Source organism: Hypanus sabinus, chromosome 9 (genome assembly GCF_030144855.1).
Source record: "Hypanus sabinus isolate sHypSab1 chromosome 9, sHypSab1.hap1, whole genome shotgun sequence".
Classification (NCBI taxonomy): Eukaryota; Metazoa; Chordata; class Chondrichthyes; order Myliobatiformes; family Dasyatidae; genus Hypanus; species Hypanus sabinus.
This window is the reverse complement of record NC_082714.1, coordinates 67,633,982-67,661,348: the sequence shown is the minus strand read 5'-3', so window position 1 is coordinate 67,661,348 and position 27,367 is coordinate 67,633,982. Positions and strand designations below refer to the sequence as shown.

The window sequence follows — 27,367 nt, the reverse complement described above, 5'->3', positions numbered from 1 at the left end:
ACCCTATTGTAGCCGCTTCCACCACCACCGTCACCAGTGCATTCCACACACCCACGACCCTCCGTATGAAAAACTTACCCCTGACATCTCCTCAGTACCCATTTCCAAGCACCTTAAAAAGTCCCCTTGTATTAGCCATTTCAGCCCCAGGAAAAAGCCTCTGGCTATCTTTTAACACAATCAATGTCCCTCATCATCTTATACACCTGTCAGGTCACCTCTCAACATCCTTTGTTGCACCAAGGAGAAAAAGCTAAGTTCACTCAACCTGTTCTCATAAAGTATGCCCTCCAATCCAGGCAACATCCTTGTAAATCTCCTCTGCACCTTCTCTATAAGAGTGTTCTTAAAACCTGGAACAGTCATGTTTCTCAAGTAATGTTGCAACATCTTCAAAGATTACAAGGGATATTCTCAAGTATAATAAACCATATCATGTGAGGAGCTCCATCGCTGTTGGATATTGATTGCATCCTAGTTGTCCAGATATGCAGGCCTAAGCAGTACAATATGGAGAGCAAACTGTTGCCCATGTAGCAATCTGATGAACCCAAAGTAACGGCACAGGCTGATACAGTTTGGTACCAGCAGTATTGCAGGAGTTGCCAATAAACATTTAACTTAACATAGGCCTACCTTAGGGTCTCTGGTTTTGGATTTTTCCACTCAGGACTTATTCCTGAAGCATTCCCCATGAGTGGGTATAGCCACAAGGCAGCAGAGGTTTGAGATTAAAATTTTCCTTCTGCTGGATGAGCTGCTAACCACAGCAGACGGGCCCCATCTGCTTGAAGTGACTGTTTTTAAGGCGCCAGTAACCCACTGTTGCACCTTCTCCTGTCAGTAGAAACCATTCCGCTGTGCTTAGTAGCTAAGCCACACAGGAGCTGGACTTGGCTGCCAGAGGCCATTTGAGGCACACACCATTGAGAGCATTTTTTAGGTAGTGAGAACATTACCACCCCCAGCTATAACAACCTTAAGGATCTGTACAGAACTGGTATAGAGTACTGGTATTAACTAAAATCTTGCTGCATGTTACTGTTTTAATAATTCTTCACACTTGTAAAGACGGATGCAAGGCATATATTCAATGAAATAACTCAAACAAGTCAGCACAGACCAGCTGGGCCAAAGGGCCTGTTTCCATGTGGTTAGAACTCTCTGACTAACTCAAACTGTGCATAGTAGTAATTATATCAATTTCACAATTTGTCCACTCTTATAAAATACTTACTGTAGTCTTATCTATTAATCTGAAGTCCAGGTACATCAGATCAGGCAGAAAGGCAGGAATGTACATACTGTATCGTTCATCTTCACTAACAGGATTGCCAGCAAGATTCAATGTCCGCAGTCTCTTAAATCTTCTTAAATAAATAATCTGCAAGAATAACATGAGTCTAATTTAGAAATATAAAGTACTGAAAATTTTAAGAAAACCAGAATAAACTGGTGGAAAATGAGCTCCACTTCAATTAAATTGCTTACAGATTCCAGGTCGCTGATATGATTTTTTCCAATAGAGAAAATTTGCAGGTTTACCAATGAGTCCATGTTTTCAAATTTGGAAATTCTGTTACAGTACAGACTGAGGTCTTCCAGCTTAACCAGTTCTTCCAGGCCTTCAATCATCTCAATATTGTTAAAAGATAAATCTAGAAAAGAAAAATTTTACTTCATTTCTTCTGGAAAGAACCTCCTTTGTAATTAGAATTGTGATCTTTTCAAGTGAGGTCAATTATTTTGAGTAGACTAGACAAAGCATATAAATGGGAGGCTAAGAGTGTAGCATTCACTGTGGGATCTTTTCAACAATTACCTCCAAAGGACAGTGCAATGTTACTGCCAGTCATATTATATGATTTATGATAAACAGAAAAAGTGTGGGATCAAATTGAATTACATTTTAAGGGCCCTTTCTAAATTAAAAATACACCAGGTGAGCTCATGCCTATGGCTTACAGCATGTGGAATTTCTGAGATGCTCTTTTCAGTCTGAATAACTCCATTTGTGGGAAGTGCCCTTGTTTGGTTAGGCTAAATGGTAGGATTCAGAGATGTGATATGGCTTGAGGCACCACAGTGCATCTGTGAGAACAAAAGTTACACAATTAACATGGTTTTAATCTCAGACTTTAGGGAAGAATGGGTGACTAGCAGTCAGAGGAAGGAAGGCCGTCAGGGAAGCTTCAGAGTGCATCTCATTCCAAAACCATTCTCCATTTTGGAAAGTGGAGAGTGAATGTATCTTTAGGGAGTCATGGCACTCTGGATAGCTCATCTGAATAAGGGATGGCCATAAGAGTCTAAAGGCAAAAGTGGTAAGAGTCTCAATAGTGAGGAGAATAGTAAAAGCCTATGTGCTCATAACTAAGAAAGTTGGCTCCTTGGTGTGAAGGCCAAGAATGCCACAGAACAGTTGTGGGATATTCTAAAAAGGAGAGGAGAGGTTGTGGTTCACAATAACGCCATTGACATTGGTGTAAAAAGGGACATGGACCTGAAACATGATTTTCAGGAGTTGTGTCACAAATTAAAAGAAAAGCCTAGAAGGTTAGAATTTCTGGATTACTTCCATTGTTATGTCAAGCGAGTATGGAATACGGAAGATAGGTCAAAAATAAATGACTAAAGAGATTATATCAGAGAAGCACTTTAGATGCATGAACAAAGTAGGACCTGAATAGGTTGAGCAGCCTTGCAGAGAGGTTTGTTCATGCCATTGGGAGGTTCAAAACTAATTTAGCAGGGAAATTGGACACTATAGTCATACAGTTGGAGAGGTGGGGGTGGATAAGTACAATCAAATATGGTGGTAAAGCAGTCAGTCTAGTAGGCAGAAAAACATGGGTGCAATAAAGACATATGGGAGGAATGGAAGGCCAAGTTGCAACTATTTTAATACAAGGAATCTGACTAGTTAAGCAATAAACTTAGACCACTAAACAGAACTTAATCATGTAGTAATGTTGCTGTCAAAGATGTGTTTGAAAGAAAGACAAGACTGACATTCCAGGATTCAGAATTTTCAGGTATGACAGGGGTAGGTGGAATGTAAAAGGGAATGGTACATTGTAATATTGATTAAAGCTTCTTTAGTGCAGAAATGAGAGAACATATCGTAGAAACATCATATAATAAAGCCACAGAGGAAAATAGAAAAAAGCCCTTATAGCCCTGCCTGTCCATGACTTTCATGATGTCCATCTATGCTAACCCCATTTATCTGCATTAGACCAATTTCCCTCCTTCCCTTTCCTATCCAAGTACTTGGATCCAAGTATCCAATATCCACATGCCTTTTACATATTGCATTCTAACACCTCCTCTGGCAGTTCAATGCAGATAACCATTGCCCTCCATGAGGAAAAACCTACCCCTCACATCTCCTTTAATTTTCTCTTCTCTCATCTTAAACCTGTGTGTTCTAGGTCTAGACTCCAAAGCTTTGGGACAAAGACTCTATCCTTTCCATTCTCTTCATTATTTTATGAATCTCTACAGAGATCCAGTAGTCTCATATGTTCCAGTAAGAATAAACACAGCCTATCCAATCTCCTCCATTCTAGGCAACACCTTGATGAATCTCTTCTGCACACTATCGATTGCTATGACACCCTTCCTATAGTGCAGTTACCAGAACTGTGGGTCCAGTCTAAACATTGTTTTGTATAGTTGGGACATACCAGCTCAACTTTTTACACTCAATGCCTCTTTTTATGAAGGCAAACATACTAAATGCTTTCTTCACTACTCTATCCATCTGTGTTGTCCTTTTCAGCGACTTGTTGACTTGAATTCCAATGTCCCCCGTACATCAAAACTTCTAAAGTCAATGACATTTACTTTACTTGTTTTATCAGATTATTACGTCCCAAAGCACATTACTTTACACTTGTCTGGATTAAATTTCATTTGCTATCAGTCACCTCAACTTTCTAGCTGATATATGATCTAGAATACATCCTTAGATACCTTCTTCACTATCTGACTCCAACAAGCTCACTAATTAGACAATCTATATTCTCTTGCAGGTCACTTATATATAAATAACAGAAGTTCAACCATTGATTCCTGTAGTACACCAATTGTTATAGACATCCAGTCAGAAAAACACCCATTCTACATGGCTCTCTGTGTGAAATCTCTGACCCTCAGGTCCTCTTTAAATCTTTCCCCTCTCAGCTTAAACCTGTGCTCTTTAGTTTTAGATCCCTCCCCCCCCCCTCACCACACCATTCTGGGAAAAAGACAGTGAATATCTTATTTAATCCCTTCACAACTTTATAAGCTCAATAGAATCACCCCTTAGCATTCTTCACTCCAGGGAAACAATCCCACCTGATCCAGTCTCATCTGATAACTCAAGCACTGGTCCTGGCAACATTCTAGTCGCAACACCAATACTGGGGAAGGAGGAAGCTCTTCTGATGGAAGAGACTCCACCCAAACCATGGTGGGATCAGAATCCAGGTGAATCACACAAGTCAGGCTGTTGATAGGGCTTCAAACAAATTAGTGGAGGGGTGGGTTCAAAAGTGTGGATAAATTAAAAGGGAAGGAGTGCAGGAGAGGTTACTAAAGTCTCCAAAGTAAAGATAAAGATGAAAAGTTTATAAAGATTTTAACTTCAGGCAACCTGGAGACGAACTTGAAGAATGGTGAGCATGGAACTAAAGATGTTATACAGTATTTGAATGCTCACAGTTACAAAATAATGTAGATGATCTTGCAGTGCAGCTAGAGATTGGTATCTGGGAGCTTAACATTCAAGGATACAGGTGGGCGGGGGTGGGATGCTTTATTGGTAAAAATAAAACCAATTCCTTAGAAAGAAGTGACTAGAAGACTTCCCAGACTCTGGGAAGTCTTCCTTGTCAGTGAAAGGCAGTTGTATATCACATCATCACCAGTGAAGCCTATTTCAGTCTTTATTCAACAGGCAAGTTTACTCATTTTCCAGCAAGGGCAGATCAACAGAACCTGAATGCAATACTTGCTGTTCATAGGAACAGTAAGCATGTTATTCAGAACCTCAATGCTTGTTTGACAGTTCAATCACAGCTGTAATGTCATCTCACTAAATGATTTGTTTACTGGACACCCTACAATTTGCCAACTGTCGCAACTGATCGACAGACAACACAATAGCCACTGCTCTACACACATCTGGAGAAGGATGCTTATGTGAGAATGCTGTTCTTGGACCACAGTTTAGCATTCAACACCATAATTCCATTCAGGCTCAACAGGAAATTTAGGGACCTCAGTCTTGACACTGCCTTGTGCAGCTGGATCATGGACTTCTTGTCAGATCGCTGGCAGGTGGTAAGAGTGGGCTCCCTCACCTCACCCCTCTGGCTCTTAATACAGGAGCTCCTCAGGGCTGTGTACTAAGTCCCCTCCTTTACTCCCTGTATAACTGTGATTGTGTCACCAACCACAGCTCAAATCTGCTTATTAAATTTGCTGATGACATTACATTGATTGGCCTAATCTCAAACAATAACGAGGTGGCCCATAGGGAAGAAGTAATCTCTCTGACACTGTGGTGTCAAGAAAATAACCTCTCCCTTAATGTCGCAAAAACAAAGGAGCTAGTTGTGGATTACAGAAGGAATGGAGCCAGGCTAACCTCTATTGGCATCAATGGATCTGGGGTTGAGAGGGTGAACAGCCTTAAGTTCCTTGGCATCCACATCACTGAGGACCTCACGTGGTCTGTGCACACCAGCTGTGCGGTGAACAAGGCACAATAGTGCCTCTTTCACCCTGGAAAGTTGAGGAAGTCTGGTATGGGCCCCCAGATCCTAAGAATTTTCTACAGGGGCACAATTGAGAGCATCCTGATTGGCTGCATCACTGCCTGGTATGGGAACTGTACCTCCCTTAATCGCAGGACTCTGTAGAGAGTGGTGTGGACAGCCCAGAGCATCTGTAGTTGTGAACTTCCCATGATTCAGAACATTTACAAAGACAGGTGTGATACAAGTAGGATGAAAGTAGGCCCGTAGGATCATTGGGGACCCACGTCATCCCAACCACAATTTATTCCAGCTGCTACCATCTGGGAAATGGTACCGCTGCATAAAAGCCAGGACCAACAGGCTCTGGGACAGCTTCTTCCACCAGGCCATCAGACTGATTAACTCATGCTGATTTGAGTGTATTTGCATGTTACATTGACTGTTCTACATTATTATTATTATAAATTACTATGATTGCACATTGCACATTTAGAGGAGATGTAACATAAAGATTTTTACTCCACATGTATGTGAAGGATGTAAGAAGTTAATTCAATACAATAAATGCAAAAATATAGCTGAAATAAAACAAAATGGGAATGCTAATATTCAGAGTTCTTGATATCTTACCTAGCCATACCAGGTTGACTAGAGTGTTCAGTCCCTCAATCTTTTCAATGACATTATTATCGAGCTGGAGTTTAGTCAATGATGTAAACTGCCACAGATTATCAATCTTCAGTACATCTACACCAAGGAGAAAAGCCTGACATTTTATACCAATCTTCCTTTTTAAGGTAGCCTTATTAAAAATTTTTATGAGTTAAGATTTCTATTATCATGATTCCCTCCATGACTACTATTCAGACTCTTTTCAGAATCAAAATTAGGTTTATTATTAATCTATGTCGTGAAATGTTGTTTTGTGGCAGCAAAATCCATAAAATAATTTTAAAATTACAATACAATGCACAAACATAATTACAAGTTACAGTAATATATACAAAAATAAATTAGTGCAAAAACAGAGTAAAATGATGAGCATCTTTCTCAGTCAAACTTTCCTCCTCTGTATAACCATTTTTCTATAGTTTGTCTACTGTGAAATACAAGTTGTTATTAACAATCAAATGGTTATCACCAGCCATGCAGATTTAAACAACTTTTAGCCACACAGAGTTAAAAGGTTTAAGGATATAAATACAAGGGCAGAGTCTTTAACAAAATATCAGTAATATTTTTTATTTGACAAACTATCTTCTACATATATATCATGTCACTGGCTTAATCCTAAAACATACTTTGGTAATCAAGTTGAAGATGATATACATCTTTGAAGTCAATTCCTTCTGATTGGGCTATCCGTCCTGCTCTTCCTTGTGGTCCTTGTTTTTTCACCATCTCTTCAAGCATTTTATCATCTATGACATTGGGCTCAATTGTCTTATATGGTTGGCTCATTGTGAATTGCTATGTTCATGTACAAGGAAAACAGGAAAATATTAAATCTTCGTTTAACAAAATTGAAAATGAAATGTTTGATGTTACTGTGACCATCAGAAGTTGTCTGTTAGAATGTGCTCATTACCTCTCAGCAAAAGTGGTTGAGTTGAAAGTGGATCACCCTCAGCTACTCTCACACAGCCTTCATTGCACAAATCTGTAGCACTTACACAGCAACAACCTTCTCACTGATACCTAGTTTGGGTTTCCGAAAGACAGTTGGCTCTAGAGTCTAAAGAGCCCAGACAAAATACTAACTTCCTGAGGAAGAGTGACTGCTTTTGACATCAAGTCACATGTGGCATCAAGGAGTCTTGGGAAAACTGAAATTAATATGAATTAAGGAGAAAACACTCCAATGGCTGTTCAGAGCTAATTTAAAGGATTAATGTCATCACCACAGCTCTCAGCTAGCATCATTATCACTTACATCATTCCGTCTGTACTCTATCACATAGATTCCCTTTGTTCTCGCCACCCTTTTCTGCAAAACATTAGAAATGTTTCCTAGTTGATCAAACTGTAATTCCAGCTACAAAAAATGCTGCCTTACTTACTGAGTATATCTTGAACTTTCTGCTTTTATTTGACTTCCAAAACCTACAGATTTTTGTATTTCAATAAATCAATGAAGTTTGAAACTAAGTTATTCACACAACAATATCAATCATAGTTAAGAATGTATACAAGACCATTGGAACACATTGTGTTTAAATGATGCTTTAAAAGTAATCACTTTGTAAAAGTCATTTAAGACTCAGTTCAATATTTGAAAATAAACGATGGTATCTGTAGGACAGGCTAGATAGACCATTGGAAAATTAAGTCTCTCTCTTATTTCTGCTGTGTCTAACAAGCGAAAAAGAACTTTGGAACACTTAGTCTTGGGAATTTATCACCTATTAATTTCTCCAGCATTAATTTTTAATAATGCCACTTTGCTTTTGCTCCTCATTTTGCATTTCCCTATTATTTATTTCTGGGAAAACATAATTTGTTTGCCATTTCCTTATTCCCCAACATATTTCGTGCCTCTATTTACATTGGTTCAAAAGAAGTCTATCAAAGCTTAGCTTAAAAATGTTCATTCTTGTTTTTAATCACTGTTTCCATATATCTGTCAATCCTCCCTTATTTCCGTTTTCCTGTAGCTCCGCAATTCTGTGCCTCTCTCATCTTCTATAGCAGCAACCGTTGATAACTGAGGCCTCGTACTTCGAAATTCTGTCCCTTAATTCATCCATTTATCACCCCTGCTCTTTTATAACCTATGTCAGCGGTTAAGCAATGTAAAATTTGATAACCGCCTTGTGCAGCACCATAAAATACTTTACTACATTACAGGTGTTATATAACTGTAATAATTACAGTGGTCTTCTGAACAAACGTTCATTCTAAAATCCCGTCTGTCTTTTCTCGCAGATGTGAAAGTCTGTAGCACTATTTTGAAGAGCAATTCTGACCAAGATTTATCCTTAATCGACAATGTTAAAAACTGATTATTTTACCACTGTGGTATTCGTTCATGTTTCATACTCTGCAATGCTCTCTGATTTGTCCAGAGAGTGTTATAAGCGTTTTATCGAGGCACACATTGATCTACCACCTATCTGCAAGCCGAAAAAATGATGAATACATTCAGAATATCCAGATGTAGTAGCATTTAAACTAACACTTACCTCCTCTATGGTTTACTTTTAATATATTTGGAAGCAAGCATCAGGTGAATCCTGCCTGAGCCTAGCTTCGCTCGGTTGCTAGGATAAATATCACGCGACCGCAGTACGCACACTGTCGTCATCATTGAGACTATCATATGGTACTTAATTGGTAAATTTATTAAAAATAAATCTATTGTTTTCAAAGTTCATGAATTGGGCTTGGGGAAATTTATTACTACCCTGGATAAAAGCGAACATTTACTGAGAAACAAGGGTAGGGAGGTTAAGGGCGGGTGGAGGGGCACGAGCCAATCAGAATGAAGGATGGGAGGACTTGTCGACGCCCCGGCCGGCCGGCCGTCAGAGGTTCGGGAGGGGGGGAGGGGAAGCACCAAGATGGAGTTCTTCATAGGGAGCCCGTTCAGTACTCCTGTAGGACAATGTATAGGTGAGTCTTTCACACCGAGCAGTTCTCCTCGCCTTCTTGATATCTGCTGAATCCTTGACGTGAAATAGGCATCTTTTGTTTTTAAATCATCTATCGCGCGACTGTCGCAGTATCTTTTGCCACTTAATTTGCTTGAAGATCTTTTCGGATTTGGGGATTTTTAAAAAAAGTAATGAAGAACGTCATTAATTAAGCGAGTACATGAATAATAGTTTTTTTTGTCTCAATAACCTTTGCCGTAACGTAGAGCGTTTCCGCCCAAAAGGGGGAAAGATGTTTGTTTACATTTATGCAGTGTCTTTCCAAAAAGGAATAATCCGAACTAATTCGTTAATATTTTGATTCCATTAATTGATTTATTGAATTTTATAGTTACAATAATGTTTAAACTGAATGGAAGTTACAATTAGATAAGACAGCCTCTCAGCCCTTGTTGGGTATTGACGCTCCTGGCACCAGCTTGAACTGTTTGTGTCAATGCATTCTTTTAATAGACGTGATTTAATTCCTTTTTTGCGTCAACTTTATACAAACCAAAACAGAACATTCCAAAGTTTGTATCATTTTAGAATCTGAATTAACCAGTGCATATATTGCAGTTGGGAATCTCAATACAGCAGATCAATTTTTCTCCAGAATTGAGAAATCATGAGTCGTCCTAAGTGACGCAGTTGGATGATAGACTTGTTTTGGTTGGTTGTAAAATAAAGAACAATTTTTTTAAAAAAGCTAAAATGATTGGCAGATATTTCTTTCACTGCGTACTAAAAACGTGTTATCAACTTTGATAGACAGCACCGAATTAATCTGGCACGGCAGGTTTCAAGAGACTCATGATGAGTATAACATTTCAGCTTAGCAAAATTTTTGGCCTCTAAATAATACAAATAATTTTTCAGGATTGGCTGTTGTATATAGTTACATGTGATAGTAATGTAGTATTTCTATGAACAGGGGATCAAGCTGAGTATAGATTAGTATATGTTAAAATACCACAGTCAAAATTAATATATTTGAAATGTTAACTCTGGGGAGAATTATTGAGGATTTTGTTATTGCTGTATTGTCACATTTTTCTTGTGTTGTAGTGTGACTACACTGTGCACAATGCTGAATTATGGAGTTTGTTGGAGAGTTACCTCTTACTAGACTGTTCTCCAGGGTACTGATGTGTTTTCTCATCATTCAAAATGGCAGAATTGGACCTATTACAGTGCCTACAGTAAGAAAGCTGTATATGACCTGTATTGAATTCAGACTAAGGCTGTAAGTGAAAGGACAGTTCATTACTAAACCCCTTGCACTATCGAAGCATCACCATGTGAATCAGTAATACTGACTTGTACGTCAAACAGAAGCAGCAGTACAGCGAAAAGACATTTAAAATGCTATAAACTAATAGCGCAAATGATAAAAGGAAGTAGTGTTCTTGGACTCGCGGGCTGTTCAGAAATCTAATGGTGGAGAAGAAGAAGCTGTTTCTGAACTGTTCAGAGTGGGTCTTCAGGCTCTTATTTCTCCTCCATTATGATAATAATGAGAAGAAGACATGCCCGAGGTTGTATGGGTCCTTAGTAATGGATGCTACCTTCTTGTGACACCAACTTGTGAAAATGTCTTTGAATTTTCAGCAATGGTTGTGGCCATGATGAAGCTGGCAGAACCTACATCCATGAAGAACCCCTGCCCTAAAGCCTCTTGCAGTCCTGTGCATGGGAGCTATCATGTCAGTATCCTTTCTGATTCTGGCTCAGCTCTTGATACAAACTGTGGATTTTAATTTGCATTGTGCTTTGGCACATTTTGTTGATTCTCCATCACATGAGGTTGTCCCCATATCTTTTGAAGATGTTGTTCTTTTATTGGTGTACATAAGTTTCCTTAGATTCATTTGTCCTCTCTACAGCTGCACAAATTTGAGCCAAAAATGAGTGCTGGCAATTTTGTTAGCTGCTCAGGTCACTACATTAATGTAAATGTACATATGAATTGCTGATTTAAATTAAATTCCATCTCAAGCCTAATACAATAATGTTGGTTGATATTCCTTCTGTATGTTCTCCTTTTATACTGTATGTAGCTTTGCATGCAATTAAAAACTTTTTGTATAAAGTCAATGTTAAGTCTCTGCTTGGATTAAAATTTCCAATTGTATTCAAATAATTAAATTGTTCTTATTGGCAAAAGAATGTAAACATTGTTTGCTGAAATAAGATTGAGGAAAATCTTAGGCAAAAGGAGCACTCAAGGTATCAGCTGTTTCAATTTAATTTTTTTTGTGTTTTTCTGCTTGTTAAGTTAAAGAACATTTGTTTATTTTTAATGTGAAACCTCCAAATAAATTATATTGCAGAATGGAAAAGCAATCCCTTCTGCTAAAAATGCCATATTGACTACTAACTTTGGAGATAATAGCACAATTGTGAGAAATAGATATTTCTTATCAGAGGAACTTGACTCTTTGAAGAGTGAAATAACTTTTTCTCACTTCAGTATATTCGGCCATATTAAATCTTTGGCTCCCTACAAGTGACAAAACATGTTTCAGTCACATGTTGAACAAGCTTGATTCATGCTGGCCGCTAAGAAGACCTCAACCATGTTGGGTTATAATTTTCAGTAAATTTTCTGCAATTAATGAACTTGTTTATTTAGCTCCTTTAGTGATTCAAACACATCTAAAAGTGATTCAGCTAATAAACTGCCAAAGGAATGCTGTCTTTCTAGCATTACGTTTGCACTAGAAGCTTTTTTTTTGTGTGGTGTAAAACTATGCCAAGTGCTGTCGGTAGTAATGCAATACCCAAATTCATCTCCATATAATTATCAACTTCATATGTCAGAACAGTGACAGGTTATTTACAGAGCAACCAGATGTAATTAATTTTCATTTCATCAATATCAAGGAAAAGATAAAATTATTTTTTGCCTTTACTGTGAATTCCTCTACATTCTCTTGAAGGATAACCATACCAGATTCAGTTGTTCCTCCCAGGACAATATACCCAATATTGAGGTCTACTCAGTCAGTGCTTTTTGAAAGTCACATCATCCATATGCCCAATGCCAGTTTATGACCTTTCTCACAGGCAGAGATTACTAGGTTGACAAAAAAAAAATTCATGCATGAGCTCAAAACTTCCTTGATGAAATAAAGGATTCCCAATGGTTGTTGGAAATTCCCGCTCTTGACTGCTCAAAGTGGAGGAGGAGATGGCTTTGAAAGCCCTGTCTTTGGATCAAGAACACAGTGTAACACCTCTCAATTATGCACAGCACTGGGCACCACCTATTCCATCACAGCACATTATTCTCATCAGTCTGCTCAAAACCAGAAAAGAAGTAAGACACCTTGGATCCTGAGGAAGTGCTGAAAAAGTAAAGGTCAGTTTATTGTGTTCCTATCCAAATGAATGTAACTTTTTTTTCCCCACAACTACCCTGATGTTTCAGGTGAGATTTCATACAAAAGCCTTTTGATATTTTTTCAAGGTAACGTTACTGAGACAACACTGACTCCGAAATTAGTCAGTCACTTGACACTTATCAACTAGCAACACTTGTCATTTTATGATGATTATAACGTATCTTGTTCTTTAGTGCTTTAAAATGAAAGCACTAAAGTGAGAACAGCGGGAAGAGTTTAAAAGTGAGCAGAGTTGAAAAGGTGAAGGTTATTTCTTAAGTGGTTTGAATGGGGCACGACTGTGCAAGCACGTGGAAGTCGGCCAGTGAGAACAATGTGAAGAGTTTAAAAAGAAGATGGCTTTACAGAGTGGGCAATGGAGTAGTGGGAGACAGAGTAGGAAGGTTTTGGCTCAATGGGGCTTCAGCAATAAAAGGTTGAGGTGAGGTAGGTTATCTGTTTAGAATACAGACAGAAATTATGTGGATGAGGCTGGTTTTTTGTTCTGGGTGTCAGATGTGGAAGGTCCTGGAGACTCCCAGCCTCCCAGACTGCCGCATCTGCACCAGTTGTGTCGAGCTGCAGCTCCTTAGGGACCGGATTAGGGAACTGGAGATGCAGCTCGATGACCTTCATCTGGTCAGGGAGAGTGAGGAGGTGATAGGAGCTCCAGGCAGCCTTGGGAGAGAGATCAGTGGGTAACAGTCAGGAGAGGGAAGGGCAAGAAGCAGATGCTAGAGAGTACCCCAGTGGCTGTTCCCCTTAACAAAATGTACTCCTGTTTGAGTACTATTGGGGGAGATGGCCTACCTGGGGGAAGCAATAGTGGTCACGCCTCTGGCACAGAGTCTGGCTCAGAAGGGTAGGGAAAGGAAGAGGATGGCAACAGTGATAGAGGACTCTATAGTTAGGGGGTCAGACAGGCCTGTGGACACAGGAAAGAAAGGCCGATTGTAGTTTGCCTCCTGGGTGCCAGGGTCCGGGATGTTTCTGATCGCGTCCACAATTTCTTGAAGTGGGAAGGAGAACAGCCAGAGATTGTAGTACATATTGGTACCAATGACATAGGTAGGAAAAAGGAGGAGGTCCTGAAGACAGACTACAGGGAGTTAGGAAGGAAGTTGAGAAGCAGGACCTTAAAGGTAGTAATCTCAGGATTACTGCCTGTGCCACGTGACAGTGAGTATAGGAATAGAATGAGGTGGAGGATAAAAACATGGGTGAGGGATTGGAGCAGGGGCAGAGGTTCAGATTTCTGGATCATTGGGACCTCTTCTGGGGCAGGTGTGACCTTTTCAAAAAGGACGTTGCTCTTGAATCTGAAGGGGACCAATATCCTGGCAGGGAGGTTTGCAAAGGCTATTGGGGAGAGTTTATTATTGCTGGGGGGTGGGAGCCGAACTGAAGTGATGGAGGAAAGGAAGGTTGGCTCACAAATAGAGAAAGCTTGGAGACAGTGCAAAAGGGAGGATAGGCATGTGATTGAAAAGGGATGCACTCAGACTAATGGTTTGAGATGTGTCTATTTTAATGTGAGGAGTATTATGAATAAAGCAGATGAGCTCAGAGCGTGGATCAGCACTTGGAGCTGTGATGTTGTGGCCATTCCAGAGACTTGGATGGTGCAGGGGCAGGAACAGCTACTTCAAGTGCCAGGCTTTAGATGTTTCCGAAAGGACAGGGAGGGAGACAAAAGGGGTGGCAGATCCCCTCTCATCCTTCTAATTTGTTTAATAAACCTTGATCGTATATTCAAAAAAGAAAAGTCTAATCAAGTAATATGATATGACTAATATTAAACTCTTATAAATCCTAAAAGAAAGCAGAAGGAAAAAAAATAAAAACGCCAGACGATGTCTGGACCAGCAAAGAACATAAATTTGAACTTTCAACAATTGAACTGTTAAACAATTCTCGACTAAAGATTGAATTCAATATTATGTCTAAAAGATGTTAGCACATAGTTAACAGTGGCCATTTTAAATTTGTTAAGTAAAAATTGATTATATATTCAGAAAAAAAGATTCAAGCCAATAATATGTTGCAACTTATGTTAAATTCATACAAATCTTTAAAAAAAGAAAAAAAAATTCAAGAATCAAAGCAATGACAATACAGACATAGAACATAGATTAAACTTAAAACAATTCAACTACACACGATTGTCAGCTAAGGATTAAATGTTGGAGTTGCTTACAGAACGGCAATGGAGGTGTTGCTTACGCGACTGACTTAAACTCGTTAAGAAACTTCCTTGCTTCCTCAGGAAAATCAAGACATTTAGGACGAGCGTTAGGCGGAAAAATTATCAAGCGTGATGATGGACGAAGATTTTTCTTACACAATTCTACCATCACTTCCTGATATTTAATTCTTTCTACTTAAACTCCAGGGGCAAAATCATCAACTATACGAAACTCCACACCGTTAAGTTAACTTCCCCCGCTTCCTAGCATCTTGAAGAATTACTTCTTTAGTAGCAAAATAATGTAGACGCAGAATCACCACTCGAGGTTTCGTCTTAACCAATGGATTATTGCGAGGGATTGGGTGCACCCTGTCTATTAATGGAAAAGTTTCAAGTATCTCACTAAAAAGTGAGTATAACATACTCGTGAAAAACTTTAATGGCTCACCAGTTTCCATATTTTTAGGCAAACCCAGTCTGCATAAACTCATCCTTCGGCTTCTACTTTCCAGATCGATCGTTTTCTTCTTAATTCTTGATTATTCCAATGAAACCTCAGCAATTTTCTTTTCCATAGTAGAGAACTTTAATTCCTGCTCTTTAATCACTTGATGTATTGTCTCTTGTTGTCTTCCGATTTTATTAGTATGCATTTTAAGCGTTTGATATTGAGATTCCAGATTCCTCAAAGATTCTTGGTTGGCAGATAGTTTTTTTTCAAGCTCTTCATTAGCATTTGTCTGTTTATCAATTTTGGAATCCACCATTCCAATTTTGGTATTAGTATCTTGCATCAATAAGAACATTCTTTCAGGAATATAGGTTTCTTCTACCTCCCTTGTAAATTTGGTTTGTTCAGTTTCAGAAACAATTTTGCCGCGTCTTAATTCCTTTCCAGTTCGGGTTCCACGTCGTAATTAAATCGAGAATCCTTCACTAAAAGTAACGAATCTTCAAAGTTTAAACAAAAGTAGCAGTGGAAAGTAAGTCATAAAAGGCTAGAGAACAGCCAGCAAGCTTCTTACTCGTGAACTGCCCAGAAGAGACCAAGGCTAGTTAGTTCTAAGGTAAGGACATGTTCGGCACAGCTTTGTGGGCTGAAGGTTTTCAATGTTTCTATGAAAGGAAGCTTCTGCCTCCAATGGCAGTTGATTAGTTTGATTCTCTGGCTGTCCCATGGTTGGGATATCTTGGCCCTACGTATAGATAGTGCTGTTGATGACAAAAAGATATAATTGGACAACTGCCTGAATAGCAGGTTTGCACAGGTCAAAGGAAAAAAAAATCCAGTTTACTTATTTTAGTATGATTTCATGTGATTTATTCATTATTGATGTCCCAAATTTCCACAGGTGCAGGTGCAAAAGGTATCATCGTGTGATGTGACTATTTAACATTTTGCATGACACACATAATACTCTTTAGTAAAATTCAGAAAAAAAGAAACTTTTAAAAATTTTGTTGGAAGATGATTTTTATTTACTTGCTATTTTGCCAGTATGTGTAATTGATTGCAAATTGTTTTTAAACCTCACGTAACAGTATATAGCAGTCAAATCTGTTTCATTTGCTGTGAGAGGTGACCTTGGAACAGATATTTAATCAAAAAAATTCCATAGCAAGTGAAAGATAATGCTGTCATGGCCTGAGATTAGTTTATTGTACCTTATCTATCTGTAGAACTTTGTTGTAGGGTATAGCCTTTACCAGAAATTTAAATCAACACAAATGTTTTAGCCTAGTAAATTTGCCCACTAGTTTAAAGGAAATATGGCAGTAAGTTAATAGGGTTTGCTGGATCAGCAGTTTACATGGCTATTTCTGTGATGGTTTCTCTAATTTCTTTTGGAATCTACTTGATTTTGTTTTGAAATAAATATTAAATTAGAAGTATAAGAAACTTGTCCCACAGAAGTTTCTGTTTGGAAAGATGGCACTTCAACGTGGCTTGGTTTCTTAGCGCTATTAACGCTATTCTTAGCAGACCAGGTAGCATCCATGGAAAAAAGTACAGTCGATGTTTTGGGCAGAAAAAGTGGGATTTCCCATTGGCTACCCATTTTAATTCCACTTCCCATTCTCATGATGACATGTCAGTCCATGGTTTCCTAAACCTGTTATCTTTACTTTTTTTTGGAGAGGCACATACAAACTTTATACTCTCAAAATATCACTTTTGAAAGCCTCCCGCTTCCCAAGTACACCTTTGTTGGAAAACAGCCTGCCCCAATCCACACACAATGATGGAGTAACTCAGCTGGCCAGGCAGTATCTATGGAAAAGAGTAAAGAGCTGATGTTTTGGACCAAGACGTTTCATCAGGTCTGGAAAGAAAGAGAAGTTAGAATAATAACCTGGGAAGGGAGAAAGAAGTACAAGGTGGCAGGTGATAGGTGAAACCTGGAAAGGTGGAGGAGTGAAGAAGAGCTGGGAAATTGAAAGGTGAAGAGATAAAGTGCTGGAGAAAGGGAATGGGCAGATAAGGAGATAAACAGGAATGGGGAACAGTGGGAGGGGGGCATCAGTGGTCATGTCATCAGGTTAGAGGCTATCCAGACAGAATACAAGATGTTGCTCCTCCAACCTGAGTGTGGCCTCATCCCGGCAGTAGAGGAAGTCGTGGACTGATGTGTTGGAATGGAAATGAGAAGTAGAATTGAAATGGATGGCTACTAGTAGACACAAAATGCTGGTAGAATACAGCAGGCCAGGCAGCATCTACAGGGAGAAGCACTGTCGACATTTCGGGCCGAGACCCTTCGTCAGGACTAACCGAAAGGAAAGCTGGTAAGAGATTTGAAAGTAGTGGGGGGAGGGGGAAATGTGAAATGATAGGAGAAGACCGGAAGGGGTGGGATGAAGCTAAGAGCTGGAAAGGTGATTGGCGAAAGTGATACAGAGCTGGAGAAGGGAAAGGATCATGGGATGGGAGGCCTCAGGAGAAAGAAGGTGGGGGGGGGGGGGGGGGAGAGAGGCACCAGAGGGAGAATCCAAACTCAGGTTGGAGGAACAACACCTTGTATACCGGCTGGGTAGCCTCCAACCTGGTGGCATGAACATTGACTTCTCTAACTTCCGTTAATGCCCTTCCTCCCCTTCTTACCCCATCCCTGACATATTTAGTTGTTTGCCTGTTCTCCATCTCCCTCCGGTGCTTCCCCCCCTCTCCCTTCTTTCTCCCAAGGCCTCCCGTCCCATTGATCCTTTCCCTTCTCCAGCTCTGTATCACTTTCATCAATCACCTTTCCAGCTCTCAGCTTCATCCAACCCCCTCCGGTCTTCTCCTATCATTTCGCATTTCCCCTTTCTCCCCACTACTTTCAAATCTCTTACTATCTTTCCTTTCGGTTAGTCCTGATGAAGGGTCTCGGCCCGAAATGTCGACAGCGCTTCTCCCTATAGATGCTGCCTGGCCTGCTGTGTTCTACCAGCATTTTGTGTGTGTTGTTTGAATTTCCAGCATCTGCAGATTTCCTCGTGTTGGCTACCAGTAGATCCTGCTTTTTCTGACAGACAGAGCATAGGTGCTCAGTGAAATGGTCTCCCAGTCTATGTTGGGTCTCACTAATTATATAGGAGGCCAGACTGGGAGAACTAGAAACAGTAGATGACCCCCATTAGACTTGTAGGTTGACTGTCACCTTGCCTGGATGGACTGTTTGGGCTCCTAAATGGTAGTGAGAAGAGAGGTGTGGCACTTACAATAGACAATAGGTGCAGAAGTAGACCATTCAGCCCTTCGAGCCTTCACCGCCATTTTGAGATCATGGCTGATCATCTACTATCAATACCCGGTTCCTGCCTTGTCCCCATATCCCTTGATTCCCCTATCCATAAGATACCTATCTAGCTCCTTCTTGAAAGCATCCAGAGAATTGTCCTCCACTGCCTTCCGAGGCAGTGCATTCCAGACCCCCACAACTCTCTGGGAGAAGAAGTTTTTCCTTAACTCTGTCCTAAATGACCTACCCCTTATTCTCAAACCATGCCCTCTGGTTCTGGACTCTCCCAGCATCTGGAACATATTTCCTGCCTCTATCTTGTCCAATCCCTTAATAATCTTGTATGTTGCAATCAGATTCCCTCTCAATCTCCTTAATTCCAGCGTGTACAAGCCCAGTCTCTCTAATCTCTCTGCGTAAGACAATCCTGACATCCCAGGAATTAACCTTGTGAATCTATGCTGCACTTCCTCTACAGCCAGGATGTCCTTCCTTAACCCTGGAGACCAAAACTGTACGCAATACTCCAGGTGTGGTCTCACCAGGGCCCTGTACAAATGCAAGAGGATTTCCTTGCTCTTGTACTGAATTCCCTTTGTAATAAAGGCCAACATTCCATTAGCCTTCTTCACTGCCTGTTGCACTTGCTCATTCACCTTCAGTGACTGATGAACAAGGACTCTTAGATCTCTTTGTATTTCTCCCTTACCTAACTTTACACCGTTCAGATAATAAACTGCCTTCCTGTTCTTACTCCCAAAGTGGATAACCTCACACTTATTCACATTAAACGTCATCTGCCAAGTATCTGCCCACTCTCCCAGCCTATCCAAGTCACCCTGAATTCTCCTAACATCCTCATCACATGTCACACTGCCACCCAGCTTGCTGATGTTATTCTCAATGCCTTCATCTAAATCGTTGATGTAAATCGTAAACAGCCGTGGTCCCAATACCGAGTCCTGTGGCACCCCACTAGTCACCACCTGCCATTCCGAGAAACACCCATTCACCACTACCCTTTGCTTTCTATCTGCCAACCAGTTTTCTATCCATGTCAATGTCTTTTCTCCCCCCCCCCCCCCCACCAATGCCATGAGCTTAGATTTTACCCACCAATCTCCTATGTGGGACCTTATCAAATGCCCTCTGAAAATTGAGGTACACTACATCCACTGGATCTCCCTTGTCTGACTTCCTGGTTACATCCTCCAATAGATTAGTCAAGCATGATTTACCCTTGGTAAATCCATGCTGGCTCGGCCCAATCCTATCACTGCTATCTAGATATGCCACTATTTCATCTTTAATAATGGACTCTAGCATCTTCCCTACTACTGATGTTAGGCTGACAGGTCGATAGTTCTGTTTTCTCCCTCCCTCCTTTCTTAAAAAGTGGGATAACATTAGCCATTCTCCAATCCTCAGGAACTGATCCTGAATCTAAGGAACATTGGAAAATGATTACCAATGCATCCGCAATTTCCAGGGCCACTTCCTTTAGTACCCTAGGATGCAGACCATCTGGACCTGGGGATTTGTCAGCCTTCAGTCCCATCAGTCTACTCATCACTGTTTCCTTCCTAATGTCAATCTGTTTCATTTCCTCTGTAACCCAATGTTCTTGGCCCATCCATACATCTGGGAGATTGCTTGTGTCTTCCTTAGTGAAAACAGATCTAAAATACTTATTAAATTCTTCTGCCATTTCTCTGTTTCCCATAACAATTTCACCCAATTCATTCTTCAAGGGCCCAACATTGTTCTTAACTATCTTCTTTCTCTTCACAAACCTAAAAAAGCTTATGCTATCCTCCTTTATATTCCTGGCTAGCTTGCCTTCGTACCTCAGTTTTTCTTCCCATATTGCCTTTTTAGTTAAGTTCTGTTGTTCCTTAAAAATTTCCCAATTATCTGTCCTCCCACTCACCTTAGCTCTGTCATACTTCCCTTTTTTTAATGCTATGCAATCTCTGACTTCCTTTGTCATCCACTGTGGCCCCTTTCCCCCCTTTGAATCCTTCCTTCTCCGGGGGATGAACTGATTTTGCACCTTGTGCATCATTCCTGAGAATACCTGCCATTGCTGTTCCACTGTCTTTTCTGCTAGGATATACGTCCAGTTAACTTTGGCCAGCTCCTCCCTCATGGCTCCATAGTCTCCTTTGTTCAACTGCAACACTTGTTCTGCTTGCATTGGTAAGTACCAGGAGGGAGATAAGTGGACAAGGGAGTTGCATAAGGAGTGATCCTTGTGGAAAGTGGGGTTAGGAAAAGTTCTTAGTGGTGGGTTCCCTTTGAAGATGATGTAAGAAACAGAGAATTGTGTGCTGGATGTGGAGGCTAGTGGTATGATGGGTAAGGCAAGAGGAACCCTATCTCTGGTGTGTCAGCGGGAGGATGGGGTGAGTCTAAAGGTGTGTGATATGGAAGAGATGCGGGTGAGGGCAGCATTGATGGTGGAGGAAGGGAAGCCCTTTTGAAGAAGGAGGATATCTCAGTAGTCCTGGAATTTAAAGCCTCATCCTGAGAGCAGATGCAGCAGAAATGGAGGAGCTGAGAGAAATGAATGTAATTTTTACAAGTGACAGGGTGTAAAGCGGTATAGTCCAAGTAGCTGTGAGAATCAGTGGGTTTATAAAAGATCTCAGTAGATAAACTGTCTCCAGAGATGGAGTCAGCAAGATAGAGAAAGGGGAGGGAGGTGTCGGAAATGGACCAAGTAAATTTGAGGGCTGATTGGAAGTTGGAGGCAAAGTTGATGAAGACAACAAGCTCAGCATGGGTGCAGTTGTCAATGTAGTGTAGAAAGAGTTGGGGTAAGCTTGGAATGTGGACTGTTCGATGTAGCCAACAAAAAGGCAGGTATAGCTGGGACCCATGCAGGTGCACATGGCTACACCTTTAGTTTGAAGGAAGTTGGAGGAAATAAAGGGGAAATTGCAGTAATTGTCTCCCTCCCCCCATTCCTGTTTTCCTTGTTTCCTTTCTTCCATGATCTTTTATCCTCTTCTATCAGATTTCCTCTTCAGCCCTTTATCTTTTACCAATCAACTTCCCAGCTTTTTGTTTCAACTTCTCCCCTCTCCTGGTTTCACCTACCACCTTGTAACTCTTCCTCTCTTCCTCCTCCCCCCCCCCACCCTCCATCTTCTTGCACTGACGTATTTTTCTTTCCAGCCCTGATGAAGGGACTTGGTCCAAAACTTCAACTGTATACTCTTTTCCATAGATCTTGCTTGGTCTGCTGAGTTCCTTCAGCATTTTGTGTGTATTGATTTGGATTTCCAGAATCTGCATACTTTTCTTGTGTTTCTGCCCCAAGCCACATTTGCCAGATCCTTTCTGACACCATCAAAATTAGCTTTTCTCCAAAGAGTACTGCATGGGAAGTGGGGTTTTAAGCTGGAGTTGCAGGGGAATGGGAACCAGAGTGCCAGAACAGATAGTGGAGGTAGATGTTGAGTTAGTCACCTGCCTGTCTCATTTCCTAATAGGAGACCAGTATCGTCCACTCCCTCATTGGGACTTCTATGTACTGATTAAGAAAACTGTCCTGAACACATCAGACAAACTCTATCTCATCTAGTCCTTTTACAGTATGGGAGTCCCAGTTAACATGTGGAAAGCTTAATATCAATTGCTATAACACCTTTGTTTCTTGCAGCAGTCTGTGATCTCTCTACAAATATTTTCCACTAAATCTCAGGGACTGCTGAATCTATAATACAGCCCCATTAACATGGTCATACCTTTCTTATTCCTCCATTCCACCGATTAAAACCTCACTAGATGAGTTCTCCAGTTTGTCCTGACTGGGTACTGCCATATTTTCCCTGATTAGTCACACCACCCCTCCCCATTTAATTCTTCCCTGCTCTGTCGTGTCTAAAACCAACAGAGTTCTGGAATATTGAAATGCCAGTCCTGTTCCTCCTGTAACCAAGTCTCACTAATGGCTACAATATCATAATTCCAGGTGTTGATCCATGCCAAACTCCTTTACCTTTCTTGCATTGAAATATATGCAGCCCAGTACATTATTCACACCATGCTCAACCTTTTGATTCCCAACTTTCTTTGAGGTCTTAACAACATCTGTCTATCTGTTCTGGCACTCTGGTTCCCACCCTCCTGCAAATCTAGTTTAAACCCTTCTGTGCAGCACTGGGATATTAATACTCTAGTTCGGGTGCAAACCATCTCTTCTGTACAGCGTCCACATTCTCTGGAAGAGAGCCCAATGATCCAAAAATCTGGCACCCTCCCTCCTACATTAATTCCTTAGTCATGTGTTAAACTGACTTGGTGCTAAATCTTCCTTTTTCGGCCTTGTTAGTGTGTGCCAATCCTGAGATCAATACCCTGAGGATCCTGTCCTGTTAGCAGCACTGAACTCCCTTTGCAGAACCATATCAGTCTTCCTACCTTTGTCATTGGTACGTACATAGATCATGACTTCTGGCTGTTCACCATCACTTAAGAATGCTGAGGACTTGATCTGAGATGTCCCTGGCACCAGGGAGGCAGTATACCATCCATGATGAGCAAAACTAGCAATTCAATTAAAATTGAAAAACTGTTGTTGTGGAATCTAAAATAAAAATAGAAAATGCAGAAAACATTCAGTAGGTCAGTTGAGTATGTGAGTGGTGTTGCATCAACTTCACACTCTGCATCAGCAAGACCAATGGGCTGATTGTGGATTTCGGGGAGAGTAGGTTGAGCAAATGTGCACCAATCCTTGTTTGAAGGAGGGTTTAGCAATGGAAAGGCTGAGTAGCTTCAATTTCCATCACAAAGGATCTGTTGAGGCCTAACATTGATGCAGTTGTGAAGAAGGTATACAAATGGCTATGCTTCATTAAGATTTTGAGGTAATTTGGTAGGTCACCAAAGATTGCAGTAAATTTCCATTTACCATGGGGATTATTCTGACCGTGGTATCATTGCTTATTATGGAGGCTTTGTTGGATTCTAGTGTTTAAATCCAAGGTTTTTTTTGAAGTCAGGAAAGGAGCATTAAACTTGTTGGTTCACAATCATTTTATTAAGAGTTGATAGAACAAAGAAAACAGAACAGTGACAGGAGTTCACTGCTACTTGAAAGAGATGATCAGAAAGATGGTGCCTAACATAATACAGCTATTTTTATATCCAAAGAGAAGAAAATTCCATAGATAAAAAATACAATTAGAAAATACTTTAAAATATTGTAGTAAAATCAGTCAATGAAATGTACTCCTTCATAACAAAGAAGCTAAGAATTATACTTTTCTAGCCACTGGAGTCATGTTAAACTGTTATGTATACAAAGGCCATTCAAAATACAAGCAAATAATTGATTGTTAACAATTTTAACAATTTGTTTAATTGTTAGGAAGTGCAAGAGTCTGAAGACCCACACTCAACGTTTTAGGAATAGCTCTATCCCCTCTGGTATAAATTTCTGAACAGTCCATGCTATTCCTTTTGTACTATTTGTTATGTCACAAACGAGAAAATCCGCAGATGCTGAAAGTCCAAGTAACGCACGCACAATGGTGGAGGAACTCAGCAGGACAGGCGGCATCTGTGGAAAAGAGTACGATCAATGTTTCAGGCCAAGACCCTTCAACTGTACTTTTTTTCATAGATGCTGCCTGGCCTGCTGAGTTCCTGCAGCATTTTGTGTGTTATTTGTTATATTAACTTTTGTTGTTTTGTACTGTACTACTGCCACAAAGCAACAAATTTCAAAGTATCAGGATAATAAACCTGGTTCTGATTCTGAGCATCTGCAGAAAGAGAAACATTTAACATTTCAGGTCAAAAATGCTTTCTAGACCTGGAAGAAGAAAAAAAACAAGTTTGTTGTAGAAAGATAGGGGAGAATACATTCCTTAATATTAGGGAATATCTCTAATAGAGTGAGGCCAAGGTTGTTGTAGTACATTTGGTTTGCAGTTAATGAGAGAAGTTCAAGTACAGGAAACCAAAGGGACAAAACTGTGAAAACTACACCAAGCTGTATGAAATTGCCAGCATGTCAGAAAGTATTACCCAAGTGAAGCAGAAAACTGCTTTAATATTATAGATAATTGATCATAAGCAATACTGGCCAGTTCTGATGCATTGAGTTAAAGGTTGTTAGATCCCTGCACAAGGTGCTGTTCTTTAAGCTATTGTTGGGTCTTGTAGCAGAGGACAGGAGTTAACAGATAAAAGGATCAGAGTCAGATGGAGAGTTTGTGACAATTATTGCCCTTGAATTGCCTGATGCTATACACTGAGGACTGGAGGAGGAGAAATTTCTTCAACCAGTGAGGTGGTGAATTTTTGCAATTCACTAATTAAGAGGGCTGTGGAAACTTGAGTGCGGCGTATATGTAGGACAAGGGTGGACACATTTTTGGATATTAAGGAATCGAGGTTTTTGTGGGTTACTGCATGAAAGTGATGCTAAGGTAAAATATCAGCTGTGTTAAATAGTAGAGCAAGCATGAAGGTGAAACACTTTACTTTTTCCATTACTGTTTCAGTCAGGCATAGAGTATAGGTCCTTGTGTTGTAACTGACTGGAGAAGTTGGTGGATATGAATAGATTATTCATCATGACAATCATTCTCATGGAGACCCTTACTTAAGATCAAAGTAAAGCAGGTGACTCAATGTAATTTCCATAATTAAAATGACATTGTTTACTTCAATATTTTGTGTCTGACAAATGGTTCCTTTAAGGCTTTTTATAGTGGGAGTCCATTGTAGTTCAAGGGACACCTCTGAAAGTTCGAACTACTTTGCTGGACAAACTAATTCATACAGTTAGTTAGTCTAAAGGCTTCTGAGGACAGTGAGCCAGACACCCAGGATTAGTGTTATGAGGGCTAACTCCCTAAATACACTAATCTCCCAAATGTTGATAGATTAGCTATTTGAAAGTGATGACTGATAATATCAGTCCATTCTGCAAGCTTCCTTGAACTTGTTTATAATGTTGCAAAGGCCATAGTTACCTGGCTTGATGCAGGCCAAATAATATAACCCATTAGGCCGATGCACATGGTAATGTCCCTTGGTCACTTCACTTTGCAAACCATCTCTTTAGCAGCTGGTCCCCTCAGCTGTGCTCCACAGACAGTGTTTATTTGTATAGGTGTATCTTAATTTGGAACTGATTACTAATGCAATTTGTATTAAGAACTGAAGACTGGTTCTAGTTTGAGTTAATCTGATATATGCACATAATTCCACAACTCAATAATCCCTAACTCTCGGATAAATTAAAGGAGGGCTATCAGGACCCATGGAAATATGCCTCTGTTTGTGGTCTTGCCTCCTGAAGTTGAGTGAAAGAGAATGAATTCTAACTCGAATAAATTTCCAGAAATTGGTGTATCACTTAGTGGGGCATTCCTTTAAATCTTTGCTGATAGAATATATTGATAGTAGGATCTCACTGCAAATTCTTCATACTTTTTTTGGAAAATCCATCATTTCCTTAATTGACCACAGTGCAAATAATCCTTAACAGGCTTTTTACTGAGTAGCCTATTATTCTGGCCAAAATGGACTGCAGGTTGTAGATCTTTGTATTTGTTAAAGCCCAGAAGGTTTCATGCATTTTTCATAGACCTGATCCCACAATTACTGCATGGTGATAGTACATTAACAACTTGTGTATTATAAATGAAAATCTGATCTTCATTTGTCTTTGGTTATTTTTATTATAGTAGAAGAGGTAAAAGGTAAAATATTGTGTCTTTTTCCTCAGGCTAATTCTATCACATGGGGGTAGGGTGGGGGAGAACTTTAATGATTGAAATTTGAAATAAAAAAGGAACGTTGCAAGTACCAACAGATCATTCAGCCTCCGTGAGAAGAAAACCAATCAACATTTTGGGTTGATAACCTTTCATAAAAACTGAGGCAGAAATCAAATGTGATTCAAGCTGCAAAGAAGAGGGGAGAGGTGGTGATGCTAAGATGCATCCTAGAACATGCTGGGGCATGTCATCGGGTGCTGTGGATCTTTCAATGTCAGACACTCTCACCCAGGCAACCCAGCCAGGTTTGATCAGGCCCTGGCTTGTGTCCCAGCCCCATTGGTCCACAGGTCACACCTCTTAATCCATAGCCATCTGGAGGCTCGATCAGCATTTCCTGTGACAGAATGGCCATGAAAATCTAGCCTATCCAATACTAAATGGTAGAAAGAATGGTGGTAATAGATGTTGATGAATACTTGTATATCACAGATTATCTGCCTCAAGTGTTTATAATTATGATGTGATGAATGAAAATTGGGGAGAAAATGAGATGTAATCTGGAGAAGCAAAAAGTTGTAGATGGTGCAAATGGGGGAAAAATAACATAGAAACTTAGAAAACCTACAGCGCAATACAGGCCCTTTGGCCCACAATGCTGTGCTGAACATTTACTTTGGAAATTGCCTAGCGTTACCCATAGCCTTCTATTTTTGTGAGCTCCATGTACCTATCCAGGAGTCTCTTCAGTCCCCTTTGTATCTGCCTCCACCATAGTTGCTGGCAGCCCATTCCATACACTCACCACTCTTTGCATGTAAAAAAACTTAACCCCTGACATCCCTTCTGTATCTACTTCCAAGCACCTTAAAACTGTGCCCTCACGTGCTGGCTGTTTCAGCTGTGGGATAGCTCTGGCACTATCCACACGATCAGTGCCTCTC

General features: G+C 40.2%; 2 protein-coding genes across 12 annotated transcripts in view; one reads left to right on the top strand and one right to left on the bottom strand.

The window, feature by feature from the left end:
- drc3 (dynein regulatory complex subunit 3) overlaps positions 1–9,069 on the bottom strand; it is a 59,899-nt gene extending 50,830 nt beyond the window's left edge. For 3 of the 7 annotated variants that reach the window (XM_059979837.1, XM_059979839.1, XM_059979840.1), the window contains exons 1-5: positions 8,933–9,069; positions 7,052–7,220; positions 6,381–6,497; positions 1,492–1,658; positions 1,238–1,384 (exon numbers count right to left, since the gene is read on the bottom strand). In XM_059979837.1, the coding sequence (XP_059835820.1) occupies positions 1,238–1,384; positions 1,492–1,658; positions 6,381–6,497; positions 7,052–7,211 (591 nt within the window). In that variant the 5' untranslated portion in view covers positions 7,212–7,220; positions 8,933–9,069. Of the gene's footprint in view, positions 1–1,237; positions 1,385–1,491; positions 1,659–6,380; positions 6,498–7,051; positions 7,221–7,683; positions 7,738–8,932 lie in introns of those variants that run through there. The other 4 variants (XM_059979838.1, XM_059979841.1, XM_059979842.1 and 1 more) reach the window with 4 other exon arrangements.
- Positions 9,070–9,294: 225 nt separating this feature from the next.
- The window catches only part of tom1l2 (target of myb1 like 2 membrane trafficking protein), a 161,787-nt gene continuing 143,714 nt past the window's right edge, over positions 9,295–27,367 (top strand). For 4 of the 5 annotated variants that reach the window (XM_059979849.1, XM_059979848.1, XM_059979846.1 and 1 more), the window contains exon 1: positions 9,295–9,362. In XM_059979849.1, coding sequence (XP_059835832.1) covers positions 9,311–9,362 — 52 coding nt within the window. In that variant the 5' untranslated portion in view covers positions 9,295–9,310. Of the gene's footprint in view, positions 9,363–15,160; positions 15,366–27,367 lie in introns of all 5 variants that reach the window. The other variant, XM_059979847.1, reaches the window with a different exon arrangement.